The sequence below is a fragment of the Trachemys scripta genome, chromosome 3 (assembly GCF_013100865.1).
Source record: "Trachemys scripta elegans isolate TJP31775 chromosome 3, CAS_Tse_1.0, whole genome shotgun sequence".
Classification (NCBI taxonomy): Eukaryota; Metazoa; Chordata; order Testudines; family Emydidae; genus Trachemys; species Trachemys scripta.
Window position 1 is genome coordinate 195836026 of NC_048300.1, and position 13666 is coordinate 195849691.

Here is a 13666-nt window from a genome sequence, read left to right on the forward strand (position 1 = left end):
TAGGGGAGACAGGAAGAAGAAAAACAGACAAAACGAAGCATGCCTCTCTGTGGAAAGTTCGAAAACAGAAAAGGCACATGCTGATAATTTAATCTTGTGAGTTCTTCGGAAAAAGGGCCGTGTTTTACTGAATGGTCGTACAGCACCAAGCACAACGTAAGTTTCTTCAGGCAGGAACCATATCTCTGTCTGTATGACGTATTCACCATTAGCACTCAACCAATATATATTAATTATCCACTGGCTGGCCAGTCTGGACTGCAATACAATCGGTTGCGTGGCAACAGTTCAAAGCAGTGGATTGGCCTAAAAAAAATTAAAAAATCCCCTCGAGTAGAAAATTCGAACAGCTATGGAAAAACAAAGGTTTTTCCAAGTCTCTCTAAGTAAATTGAATGTTCTATTGGTCCTAAAGGGAATTTAAAGGCATCAATGCAATCCCTTGGCATAGGTAAGTGTCACTTTGTCTTTACAGTACTTGAAAAGGCTGTGTAAGGTCCCTTATGAAAAACCAAAATTAAAAAACCCCAGTCAGCGGCTGTTGAAGAAAATCTCTCCCATGCCAATACAAAAAGAAAAGAAAAACAACAACAGACAAGTCCTCAGCCAGTCAGACAGTGAAGTAGAACTTTAGAGTTTAACATCAATTCATTTTGATTTAAATTGGTATGTGCTCATCAGAAATCAGTTCTGAGGAGTGAAAAGGCACATAGGAAGATATGGGGGAGGGAGGTGTCACTGCTGAGTTTAACAAAGACTCTCTTAGCATGGCCCAGAACACACTCTCACAAACAACCCCAGGCAATACTATAGCAGAAGGATCTATAAGGTTATAGGAAACAAATCTAAGCAACAGTTTCAATCTTTAGGAGAGGCCGTATCCTGTTTCTCAGCTCTTTCCAAAAGCTCCAGTCCTCTTTTCCTGTCAGTTTTTGGGCCATACCTTCTGTCAAAGGGGAATTTCTGGGAACTATTCCACGGGGTGGAACCTGAGAATCTGAAGGCAGCTGATGCTAAAACTTGTTCCCAGTAACCTTACAGATCTTTAGACAATGCCAATTGCAACATCAACAGGGATTGTAAAATTGGTGTTCCTCACCGATCACAGCAAACTGTCAGCACCTCCCTCCCCTGGGCGCATTCACTCTCTGAACAGCATTTCCAGATGCTTGAGAGAAAGGACAAAACTCAGAACTGTGTTTGTCTGAACCTAGCTGACCTTAAATTAAAGTATTCCTGGACCAATTAATGTATGAAGCCTCTTTATGTGCGGTTTACACACACAGCACTGGTTTTCAGAATCTGGTTTTACTGGTTTTACTTAACAGAACTGGGTCATGAACAGACTTTTGGAGCAAAGCTCACAATAGACAGACACTGAGTTTTGACTCCCTTTAAATCAATTACATTTCAAAGGGAAGACAGCTGGCACAGGGTGGGTATAAGCAGGCTTCAGATTAAACAAAGGAAAATTGAGGCTGATTAGTATCAAGGTGGTAGCCAAGGACTGTGGGATTGTCTGTCAAAAGGGAGTAATGGAAGCCTGGATCAAGCAAGAAACTACAAGGAAGAATCCTGCAAGGGGACAGACTAGATGATAACTTCACAAGTAACACTTCCATCCCTTGTTTCTGATTTTCTACACCCACAATTGAGTTAGGACAATGGAGAACTTTACTTTCCCTCTTTATATCTGAGCTCTCTTTTGATTTTTCAGAGGAGAAGCAAGCAGGCTTTGCAAGACAAATCTTGATACCATCATATCCCAACCACAGGTTCAGGGCATCATCCAAAACCCATGAAAGTCTACTGAAAGACTGCCATTGATTTTAAGGGGCTCTGGATAGGTCCTTAAACTTCCTATTGTTAGTTTATATGACACAGCTATTTTCAATGCCATGGCAAGTTTCCTTCTCTTGATCCAACAGAGATTATCTTTTATTTATATTGAGAGGCTGGGTGTAGATTTAAAGCCAAGCTGATCATACCTCCAACAGAGACTACATAGTCCCATACTTCCAGAGGGTGTGAAAATGAGTCAAGCAACCAAGAAACAGGCCAGAGCTGAACAGCTGGAGAGGCAGTGCTCTGGGTCACTTGCTACAACCAAAAGTTTACCCTTAAAAGCAGTTCTATTCACAAGTAGACTTAGCCCCATTCCTCCCCCTTTCCAAAAAGTCACTCAGTTACGGGATGCCACCTCTTGGAAGATGCTTCAGTACAGCAAGGTGAAGTGAACAATCAGTGCCACTCGCAAACATGACCCAGGGTTTATTGCAGAAATAAAACCTTTGCTTGTTTTGTTTTCTTTTGTTTACCAGGGTTTGTCTTCTCAAGCTGGTACCATCTGTAAAATGCCCTTTTCTTTTGTTCACTCAGGTCTGACCCCTGCTGCAACAGCCAATGAGAGATCCGGCTCTGGCTGATACCTACAAGAAAGAAAGAGAGAGAAAAAGAGAGAGAGCGCTTTTGTTCTATTTAAATTTTGAATGGATTCAGTGCTAGTGAAAGGTACTGGCTTAAGAGGCCCAGAAACTGAAAGCTAATATTTTATACATAGAAAAGGTACACGTTTCAAGCCTCCCCCACAGCATCCCACCAGTGTACCTCAACTTTTGTCCTCTATTATTTTTGACCTGACTCAGACTCCATACCCACAGCAGGCAGCGTAGTCCAGCAGTTAGTGGAAAGTTCCCCAGACTTTGGAGTGAGGAGATCAGGGTTCTATTCCTAGCTCGGCCACTGACTCTCATGACATGACTTTGAGGAAATCATAACATTGAGGTGTCTCAGTTTGCCATCCTTAGAATGGGAATATTGCTACTTACCCGTCATTGTAAAGTGCTTCGAGATCTACAGACGAAGAAGATTATTAAAGTGATTATGATGATAAAATGCTTGCGGTGCATGTGGAGCTCAACAATAAGGTGAAAGTAGAACAGCAGTTTGTGATATACAGATATTAGTCCAACAGAAAATGAAGTCATTCACTGCCAAGTCATATCTCATAGGCCAGAAATAAAACCAAACCCAGCTGTCAGATGATAAACCGCTTCCAAACACTATTGACCTGGGCTGGATTAGACCCTGTGACCTAGAGGTGAAAAGTTCCATCTCTCTAAGAGAAATTTAAATCAGACTTACATAAAAATAGTAAGAGGAGAAAATTTCCCAGAAGCTGAATATATTTTTTCAGAGTGAAGTGGAATGCAGGATCAACGTCCACATTTCATCCATAACACTGAAGGACAAATTAATTAGGACACAAACCAAAACTAACCAGTTTCACAAGTAAAGAAACAGGACTCGAAACCCACTCAGATGAGAATCACATACTCATTCGAGATCACCACAAGCTATTCCAAGAACTTATATAATTCAGCGTTGAAATGGCTGAAGCAGAAGGCTAACAGAAGGGGCAAAGGAAATGCCAAGGGTGCATTCTCAAGAAGGCTGTTCAGCCATTAGAAAGGGTTAACATACAAACTCTCTTGGGGATTAAAGTTCTAGGAGGTGTTCACAGTAACAATATATTGCTAAACACCACCTGTGCCAACTCTGTTTAGAGTTATAATACACAACACGAAGGTTGCTTTTCATGAGGTACTCACACCTACCTCTCCCATCTTGTGATCTCATGATCATATTTAACTTATGAGAAATAGGCCCCTGGAGTTTTACATTTTTTCTAATAAGGGATTTTTTTCCTAACATGTATTTTTGAGTTAAACAAAGATAATAATAACATTTCAGAATGATTCAAAATCTTAGGGGAGTCCAATTTATATGGGTTAACTCCAACTAGGTTTTCAAAAATAATAGTTATGTTCCTAACTAGCCTGCATTATATATAATTCTAGAGCTACTAAATTTCATTTGTCCTGCAGGAAAAGGGTGGGTTTGGTTTTTTTAAACAGGAACTCCTTTGTGTTCAACAGAAATCCTCATGCAAGGATGCGGGAGAGAAATTGAAGGCTCCATGAGTATATTCTGACTGGCTTGCTGCAGGCAGTACTGTATGCTTTTATTGTATATCCATTTTGTATTCCCAACCAACCTCTCTCAGGGACTGCCTCTGCCCTATCTATCTATCAGAGATGGTGCAAACAGCTGAGGCAGTCCCACTTAGTCATCCCTAAGGTTGAAATCATGTCAACTGGAAGCATGTGCTCAGTGAAGGGACTTGGTTCTGAAACCTGTCTCCTTTGGTGTTCCATCACAGTCCATATCAGGCCACTTTTTAAGCACAGTGCTACATGCCTTAAGTGTTTGGCCTCTCGGTTGTGGTTTCTCAGTTGGATGAGTTTTGTCTGTTGATGGGTGAGGGTAGCATTAGTTTATTACCTGGTTTCTAAGTACTGGGGTCTGCCTTTAATTATGTAATAAAAACATTGTGTGTACAGCTCTTTGGTAACAAAGTAGGATATAAAAGCAAAGTATCAGATACCACAGTTATGGATACAGAACATATTTTCATAACAACATATTGGGGCATCCACGCTTTGCCCAAGAGGCTGCACTGGCAACTTGCTACACTTGTTTTGTATAAAATAGTACAGATGGCAGCTACCTAATACACTAGTGCTGCCTGCAAACGTTCATGGTAACTTGGTCCAGTGGTTGAAGCAAAGGAGTGAGAACCAGGACATCGGGATTCTATTCCCAGCTTCACTACAGACTCATTGTGGTCTTTGGTACGTCACTCTGCAGTCAGTCCCTTTCTGTAGAACGGAGCTCTGTACAGGATCTTGAAATGCACAGATCAGAACAGTGCTCTTCTACAAATTCTATGCACACTACGGCAGGTTCAAACATAACATACTTTGTAATGACTACTGCATCCCACGACCTGCACTTCAGAATGTTGTGGGCTGCATCTCATCTATATCAATACACTAACTCCAAGTAATCACTCCTGTTGAGAATCAGACCCTTTTCTCTCTGTCCACATAGCTAAAATTCTTGTGCAGGCCTCATATCCCAGTCTCTGTGGTTTCCCCAGCACCCACATCACCCTCAACCCTCCCATCTCCAGCCCATACAAAATGCAGCTGCTAAGATCATCTTCCTCGCTCACTGTTTCGATCACTCAACTTTTTTGAGTTCTCCATAGGTTCCCCTTTTTCTACCGCATCACTTTCTAACTTCTTGTGATCACTTTCCTCCCCAACTCTTCATCTATCTTTGTCAGTTCAGATCGGATGCTCTCTGGGGCAAATATTGTAGTTTCCACCGTTAGAAAAATGCTAGCACATTTTGGATGCTAATGCAAATTAAATAATACTTTGTATTTATGAAATGCTAACTAAGGCTACTGGGAATTATTTCCTCTGAAATATACAAATTTGACTTGTCATTTTTTATTATTAGATCAAGTCTAGAGGCCCCAACACTGTACATACTACACAAGCAAGAGATGATTTCTGCCTCAAAGACCTTACAGCCTAAATAGACAAGTATTATTATACTCACTTTACAGTTGGGACACTGAGGCAGGCAGAGTGTGACTTGCCCAACATCACACACAAAGTGAGTGACAGAGCCAGGAATTGATCTAGATCTCTTGAGTCCCAATGTAGGGCCTTAACCACAACTCCACCCTTCTGTTATTTATTTTTAATGATGTCCTCGTAGCAAAAACAAATAACAAAAAAGATTATTTGATTGTGATAACTGTTTTAGTTTCTAAAAAATTGGTTTTATACAGTGGACTCACCAGAGCACTAGGAAAGGGATGCTTCTCAGTCCAACACCAGTACCATCCAGTTACATAGCTTCTAATCCTGCTATTTCAGGAAATTACATTGGCAGGAAAAATTGCTGCCAAAGGCAAATTCATGAAGGTAATTATCTGGAGCATCTAATATCCGGCTGTCTGGAAAAAATCTCTCAGACCGACCCATGGCTCATGAGGAAGACCTAGGTCCTTTGGTCTCTGGGCCAACAAGCCAGGAGTACTGCACATCATGATGAGGGCACTCAGCTTTGTCATAGAAAACTCCGGGGGGAGAGGCAATCACAAAAGAGCCATGGCAAATTCTGATAAGTTTGACATTTTAATGAATATTTGTCACTTGCCTGCAATTCTGTCCCCCTTCCTGCTCCTCTCCATGCTCCCACTTTGCCCCTGCCCTTTCTTTCTGCCAGGTCTTTTCCCAGACACACTCCCCATGGCAGGTTCCAGTTCAGAGATGATGATGATGATAACTCAGAGATATTTCCCTAGACTGCACTGCTCCTTGGGCCACGTCCCCCAAGCAGATGATTTGGAAGAAAATTTCCCTCCCACATGCCAAAGAGGCAGCAAAAACCAACACCAGGAGAAGGCAGGCAGAGAGAATCGCTACTCTAGTGTGTTCAGTGCATACCTGCTCACAACTCTGGAGACTGTTGCTCAGACAAGCCCCTAATAACTGGCTTTCCCCTTCCTCTCACAGATGGGTGCGTTCAATCTCTGTGGCTTTCATTTTTTTTAATGTCCCTTGCAAAAAAGTATATAGCAGCACCTGGAAACGATGGGATTTGGACAGTGCTTAATTTGTAATGAAAGAGGTGCTGGGGCTCAACAATTAGGTGCCGAGACTCAAGCAATTTTTTTACTTTCATAACTGACACAGCAAGCCCAGAGATGCCTACGAGAGTCCTGTGACTCCCTCTTGGGTCAGGACCCCCAGTTTGAGAAATGCTGCCCTAGTACCTATAACCACTTGGTTCAGGGGCAAATTTTCAGTGCTTATCACAACAGATTTAATACGTGACCCTCTCTGTTATTGTTAATGGGGATTTGGCATCTCATTCACCGCATGCAATGCTGAAAACCTACCCTGGAAGGGGGTAAAGCTGCAACTATGTTAAAGGAGTTTCAAACAACAAGATGGGAAATTCAGCAGGAACTATTATTAGCTCCTGTTTATACTGTCATTTTTCTTATCAGTAGAAGATTATTTATACAGCTCCCAACCCAAGAGCTTCTTGTTTATCTTATTACAGAAACCATTAAAGAAAGTTGCTATAAAAAGCAGGTTCTGTATTTAGTACAAGCGCTAGTAAATGTTCTGCTGGGTTTTGCTCCTTATCAATCGTTTCTTTATTTCCTAGTCACCATTTCATAATTTCCTTTGCCATTTTTCACTCTGTTCTCTTCTGACACTACAGAAAACTTCACTGTGGGCCTTCCTCATTTACTACTCCATGTCAGTTTTATTATTTGATCACTTCATACATTTATGGTCATTAAAAAACAAAACAAAACTAAGTTGGGGGAATATGGTTCAGATTGAAAGGCCTACATTGTGCTACCTCAACAACGGAATTCAACATGCAGCTACAATTATATATTTTTTCTCTCCCTTCCTTTTCCCACCATCCCCCTCACCACCGATGGAGAAATAAAAGGAAAAAGTCATTGCGTGCTACTGCAGATGCATGGTAAACGGTGTATTTTTTTTGGTATGGTGCCTTTTGTACGAACTCTATCCCAAAACACTTCACAAAAATTAAACAGGATCCCAACAAGGGCAGTTGGGGCCAAGGGTCAGAGCAAACGTGAGGCTGGGAGAAGTGGAGGAATTTGCAGCCAGGTTCCATGGCAGGGTCAACACCGAAGGTTGGAGTCCAAGCGAAGTTTCAGGGTATGGGTGAGGAGACCAAAGTCCAAGGCAAGTCAAGGTCAGAGCAGGGAGCAGAAATTATTATGGCAATTGCAGAAGATCCACACTGTTGCCTGGATACTTCCTGGAACGCCCCTTGGGTCTGTATAGGGTGGGGAGCCAGTGAGGAACGATGAGGCTGCTGCTTGTCAGACCCCTTGAGACGGGACTGCCCACGGTCTGTGTCCACAGCAGGATGTTGGGCCATAGAACACAAGCTGGTTACAGCTGCTGCAGAGTAGCATCATGGAGATGTCAGCAGCACGGCAGCTCTACAGACCTGGGTTCTAGACCTACGGGGGGGAGGGGGTTTACAAATAGCTGCAGTGGAGGTAAGATTAGGCAAGGGAAAAGGACGTTTTCAGAGGAGATTTTAAATGGGATGGAGGGAGACAGGAAAATAGTCCCCAATGGCAGAAGATTGAGCAGAGAAGGCTCTCGCATCAAGAACGGTAAAATTATGTGACGAGATGGGGAAGAAAAAAAGGGGGCCTATTGCTGGCAAGTAGAAGGAGATAAAGAGTCATAACCTCAGCTGGTGCAAATCAATTTACACCAGCTATGCTGAGTTACATGAGCATCAGTCAAGTGACTAGGTCAAGATCTGTGATTTGAAATTGACACATCTACCACACAGCTAACAGTCACTCACTCACATGCTCATCCCTGACAACTCACTTGCAGAATACCCTTTTTAGGAGAGACAGGGGGAGTTAAAAGTTTACACCTGGAATCCTGAAGCAATGTCCTTCGATAGAGCTGCACTGTCCACATTAGCATTTTCTTTAAAGGCCTAACCGACTGGCAATGCCTGCAGGTAAAGCTGTAGGGGAGGGGTTCATACATGAGGTAGTCTTTTTTGGTCAAACTAGGATTTATAACAAGAGGGCCAGAAATATGCCTCATTTTGGAAAGATCCCAGGACTGCGTCTTGTTTCTTTTCCTTTCCTTGCAGCATCTGCCTTTGTAAACTGAGAGTGGGTGCACCGGAAGAGGTGGCACACTGCCCAAGCATTTGTTCACTCTCTCTTCACATGGGGGAGAGATGGAAAAGAGCTAGAACACCATCTAGACCATTTCCCCATCAGTGCAGGATCATTTCCTACAAGGCAATTTTCTAGAACTTCTCCTCGCACAATAGTTTGGCACTTCTAGTCACATTTTCTTTCTTAATTATCTGACTATTTCAAGACGTCTATTCAGGCATGGTTCTAAAAATAAATAAATAAATAAATAAAGGTCAGGAAGAGTAAGTTGTATGTTTTGTCTCCAGTTGTACTTCTGATTCTGCTACCAACTCTTTGTATGGCCTTGGCCAAGCCACTTAAACCTCTCTGCAAAGAATTAATCCACATTTGAACAGTGCTTTGCAAACAGAGTGTTGTGTAGAGGTCTAAATAGTTTTATGGAGGTCTGCTCCATCCCTAATGCCAATGGAAAAAAAGAGGGAAAGAGGAAGAAATATGGTACTTTCCCCTTTGAAACAAGGTTAGAGTTAATATGGCCACTCCCTCACCCCTCAATCTGCCTTTTATTATTATTAGCGACTCAAGGACAAGTGGACAAACTCTCACAATCAGTCTGCTAAGTGCACTGATGCCAGCCATGGATACATTCCCAGATATATATTTGTGTATATACATTTGCCACATGTAATAGCGTAACTTCAGAATTAAAGAAAACGGTTTTAGTTTTAAGATAGGAACTCTGCGCTTATTGCAATGCTGTAAAATAAAATTTGCTAGAAAAAGCCACACACAAAAAGTGATTCACTTGGGAAGTTCCATGATGTGCGGGACAATGGGTCTTAAATCAAAGGCATACATTATCATGACTAAGCTGACAGATCTGCACTGCAATGCAGAAAGCCAAGCAATATTCCAACATCTGCACTAGCACACACAGGCAGCTAGACACGGGACCCAAAATGAATAAAAGGCTCTTCAAGCTCTTACCTGTTACCTGTGCAACAACTGCTTGGGAAATCCTCCGATTGGCAAGAAAGGCTTTGATTTCCTCCTTTATCACGCTGCTGTCCCTCCTACCAAAACAAAACAACAACAAAACGAGAGAGACAGACAGGCCAAAGGGCACTCTGAAGATGTAAAATAGTTTTGTTTCCTTTGCTTAAGGGTGGGGGCCTCTGCCTTGGGGAGGGGGGGGGGGGGGGGAAAACAGGCAAAATAGCTCACCAGTGGACACTTCTTTTAATGAGTGTCATGTTTGATCAAAGCATCCCAGCAGGCGGATGGATGACTCATAGCCTATATAATTCATAGTAGGTGTAGGGCTGCCATATGGAATGTACAAAGTTTCATTACACAAGGATGAATAAATCTCTCACACCAGCATTAAAACTCAGTCATAAAATGAAGCACAAAACATAAAAGATAGCAGGGTCTGCATGGTTGGCTCCACAAACGAGGATATCGACAAGCCCTCTCAAACAACAGGGCTGAAGGAAGGAAAAGAGATTTTGCAACCTCCACCCCAACAACCACCCTCGCCCCCAACAGCATGGCGCGTGGGTGCACTGAATGAAGGAATACCCGTCAGCGTTATATCCCTCGTTTTTCTGGAAGGATTATTTTTAAAAAGTGTGGAGAGATGGTACAGAAGGGACTGAATAATTATGCTAAAAGAAAAAAAGAGTTTACTGGTTTCATAGGGGCTGTAATGTGCAGCAAGCTTAAACTGCAGTAAACAAACGCCTGTACCTGTGAAATTCAGAATCGGTTTTGTTTGGCTTTTAAAAATCAGGGAGTGTTTATTCCTGGGTAACGTATTTTTTCTTTGGCTTTTTCTGAGCAGGGTTCGGTGATCAAAACTGTAATGTGAACAGCCTAGACTTGGAAAGTGTGAGTAAAACACAAAACCTGAGGGTTCATCATCTCTTCTACGCCCAACCCTCACCCTCCACACAAGAAAACATGGGACATTCCAACTTAAACAAGCACCAAACACTATCTGGAGCATCATGCTCGTGAACCCCCAATCTGACAACAGGTAGATTTCAGCAAAAGGAGCGCCTGCCTACTGCTACACTCAACTCTTTCAGATTCCCCACGACGCTGAGCCCAAGAGCATGACTAACCACCTCCTTTGTGTTCTTCCCACTCATTTCTGAGCCTCCTTGACCTGCCACCACACCTTCACTCGGTCCCTCCTTAAAACGCATGTCCTCCAGGGGTCTGCGACCCCCAGTCCAATATTTGCCAAGTATACATGAGAAAACATACCACTCCAAAACAACCAATAAATCATAAAAGACAAAAAAACCACAACAGAATTTAAGACACATGCTAAATTTCCCCACTCATTCTGCCTCTTGCTGGAGCCATGTTAAGATCATGGATACTTAATTTTGGAGTAACAACTCCCCTAACCTTTCCCATATCCTGCCTAACAAGGAAGAAGCCCCTCATAGGGAAAAAAGATGACCACTGATCTTGACTGTAAGCTCTCCATAGAGGAGACATGCCTTTTCATAATTGTTTTTATTTCAGTGCTGCCATTCTTGGCCCTACATAACACACAAATAGAGGCAGTCCTGCCCCCAAGGAGCTTACTATCCAAAAGGCAGAGAAGACATGATATATTGCAAGTTCTTAAGGAAGGCATTAACAGAGCCATTTCCCTCTTCTCCCATACAACATTGGGAAAGAGAAGGCTTTGGACTGACATGAGCCAGTGGTGGAGAATCTCATGGGAGAGGAGGGCTGTTTCCAAGGGATTTGAATGTGGTGAGGATGGAAACAGTGTACTGAGATGAGAAAGTCAATCCAGGCTTTAGAAAAAACAGACTGAAGAGGGATCTGTGATGTAGCCCAGGACAAATGTGCACAAAGCTTTGAAGGGGAGGGTGGCCAATGGAGGACAAACAAGGGGATAATTACCTAAGGCACCCCTCACACTACTGACAATACATATAACCATTAAAGTACCTCCCCTGCCCCTGAGATGCAGTTCTTCTCTTAAAGGGTTTGTCAGGCTGATTTACTGAACCTTCTACAAGTTTTACTAACCTCATCAATTCTTCCACTTTGTCATCTACATCCAAGTCCTCTTCAGAGGCTTCAAAACTGTACGACCTTTGAGCCAAGCTGTTTGCAAGTGGATAGCGAGTGGGCGACATCTTCCCATTGAACGCTGACAACCTCTCGTTACTCTCCCTCCCATTCTGATTAGTAGTGCAAGGCTGTGGGGAGGTGTCGTAACTGTTGCTAGGTGACGGGGACATCCCAGAATGCTGAGTCTGTGTAGAAGCTGTGGCTGTAGAGGAAGATGCTGGGACATTGTTGGTACTGTTGCCATAGGAACCGCCTCCATAGCTAGACCTTCTTCCAAACTTGTCACTATGCTCTTGATCGAGACGGTCCAAGGTTTCCAAGGCGTGGAGGATTTCGTGTCTGGTCATTCCAGTACGTCTCAGGCGCTGAAGCAGATCTATCTGCTCTATAGTAAATCTGGGTTCATCTGTGTAGTGAGACATGGTTTCCAGCAGCCTAAAAATAAGGTGAAATGTGAAGGCAAACAGTTTAGTGCAAAAGCTATCTATGGGACACGAACAGCGCCTCAGGAATGGCACTTAACAGAAGACAATAGGCCTGATTCTGGTCTCATATATACCAGTGTAAATCATGTAAGTGAGAAGGCAAGCAGGCCCAATGAGTGGAATCCCTCACCCATTGAACTCGACAGCAAAGCTCCCATTAACTTCAGGTCGATTGATTGCTTCTGGTAAAGGATAACGTTGCACAGTTTTCAGAGAATACCTCACTCTCTTACTTCAAATCCCGCCCAACATACCTCTGGATTATTGTCCCGCCCCCAGCTCCCTTTTCTGCTCTATCTTCAATAAACATGCCTTATGGAATGTCGACAGTTGCTCCATAATTAAGGCTGCAACTGAGATTCTGTTAGAGGCCCAATTCTGCCCAACCGCCAAATCCCCCAGCAAAGTCCCATTGGTAGAGCCCTGCGTGGATACAAAATATATATCCACATCTGAGCCGCAAACATGGTCCGTGGATATAAAGCGGATATCCGTAGATTTGCGGGGTTCTACCCACTGGCCTCGAAACTCGCAGGTTAGCGCTGGGCCAGAGGTACAATTTTTCTAGAAATATTCAGTGATTCAGAAAAGGATTCACGAGTTATGATTCCTAACATCAGAAGTGTGATGAGTTCAAGTAGTCTTAATTTTCTTGAAGGAAGCTAAAACCCAGTTTCTTGAACTTCCCTAATTGAAATCTAGTGCCCCCCAGCACCAATGTTTAGTTGATTGAAGTTCGATTTCAGAAGTTGTTAATTTTTGAATCTGGAATGTTGCCATGGATCACCAGACCTGACAAGCAGAGTGCAGCATGTCAAATTACTGTTAGAGACCTGAGCTCTTTCATTTAAAGAAATAAGGCCCCAGCCTTGTTCTTTGCAAAGGCAGATGTCATGTGTAATCACTAGGGAGGCTTGTCAAAAAAACTTTTTTCCTCCTAAACTTTGAAAAATGGTGGACAATATCCTAAGGCTTGCTGGGTACTCCCCCTTTCTGGCAGGCCTCAGCAGATCCATGGGAAATGCCATATGACCCCTTAAACTTTCTCCCCTCAAGTCCCCTCACAACAGATCTTCTAAAGTCTGCAGGAAGCAGGGGCCCTTCTTTCAGCCATCGGAAGGTGGCGGTTGGAGGTCAGAGAGCAGCATGAGAGTGGGGCAAAAATTATGAGGCATTCTCCCCTTCCTGTGGTCCTACAGAGTCGGTGGGAGGGGAGAAGCAATGGGAAACTCTCTGAAGCTCATTGGAGACATCCTGGAATCCCAAGCATGGCAGTGGTGGGAGAGAGAGCTGACAACATACTAAGTGTGTATGGGGAACCCTAAAGAGCATATTAAAACCAGTGGGGGAATGGAGCCCCGATGAGAATCCCAAACCTTTCCAGGAGTGGGGCTGGCTGCCCCAACAACCCTGCTCCCTCAATGAACTCGGTGCTTATGTCTTTCCCTGTGCTGGGCCAAAG

The 13666-nt window shown here is 43.2% G+C and overlaps 1 protein-coding gene across 8 annotated transcripts in view; it reads right to left on the minus strand.

Annotated features, from left to right (window-relative positions):
• The window catches only part of HMBOX1 (homeobox containing 1), a 137681-nt gene that overhangs the window by 45423 nt on the left and 78592 nt on the right, over positions 1–13666 (minus strand). For all 8 annotated transcript variants that reach the window (XM_034766730.1, XM_034766735.1, XM_034766732.1 and 5 more), the window contains exons 3-5: positions 11675–12154; positions 9605–9690; positions 2319–2429 (exon numbers count right to left, since the gene is read on the minus strand). In XM_034766730.1, the coding sequence (XP_034622621.1) occupies positions 2319–2429; positions 9605–9690; positions 11675–12154 (677 nt within the window). The remainder of the gene's footprint in view (positions 1–2318; positions 2430–9604; positions 9691–11674; positions 12155–13666) is intronic.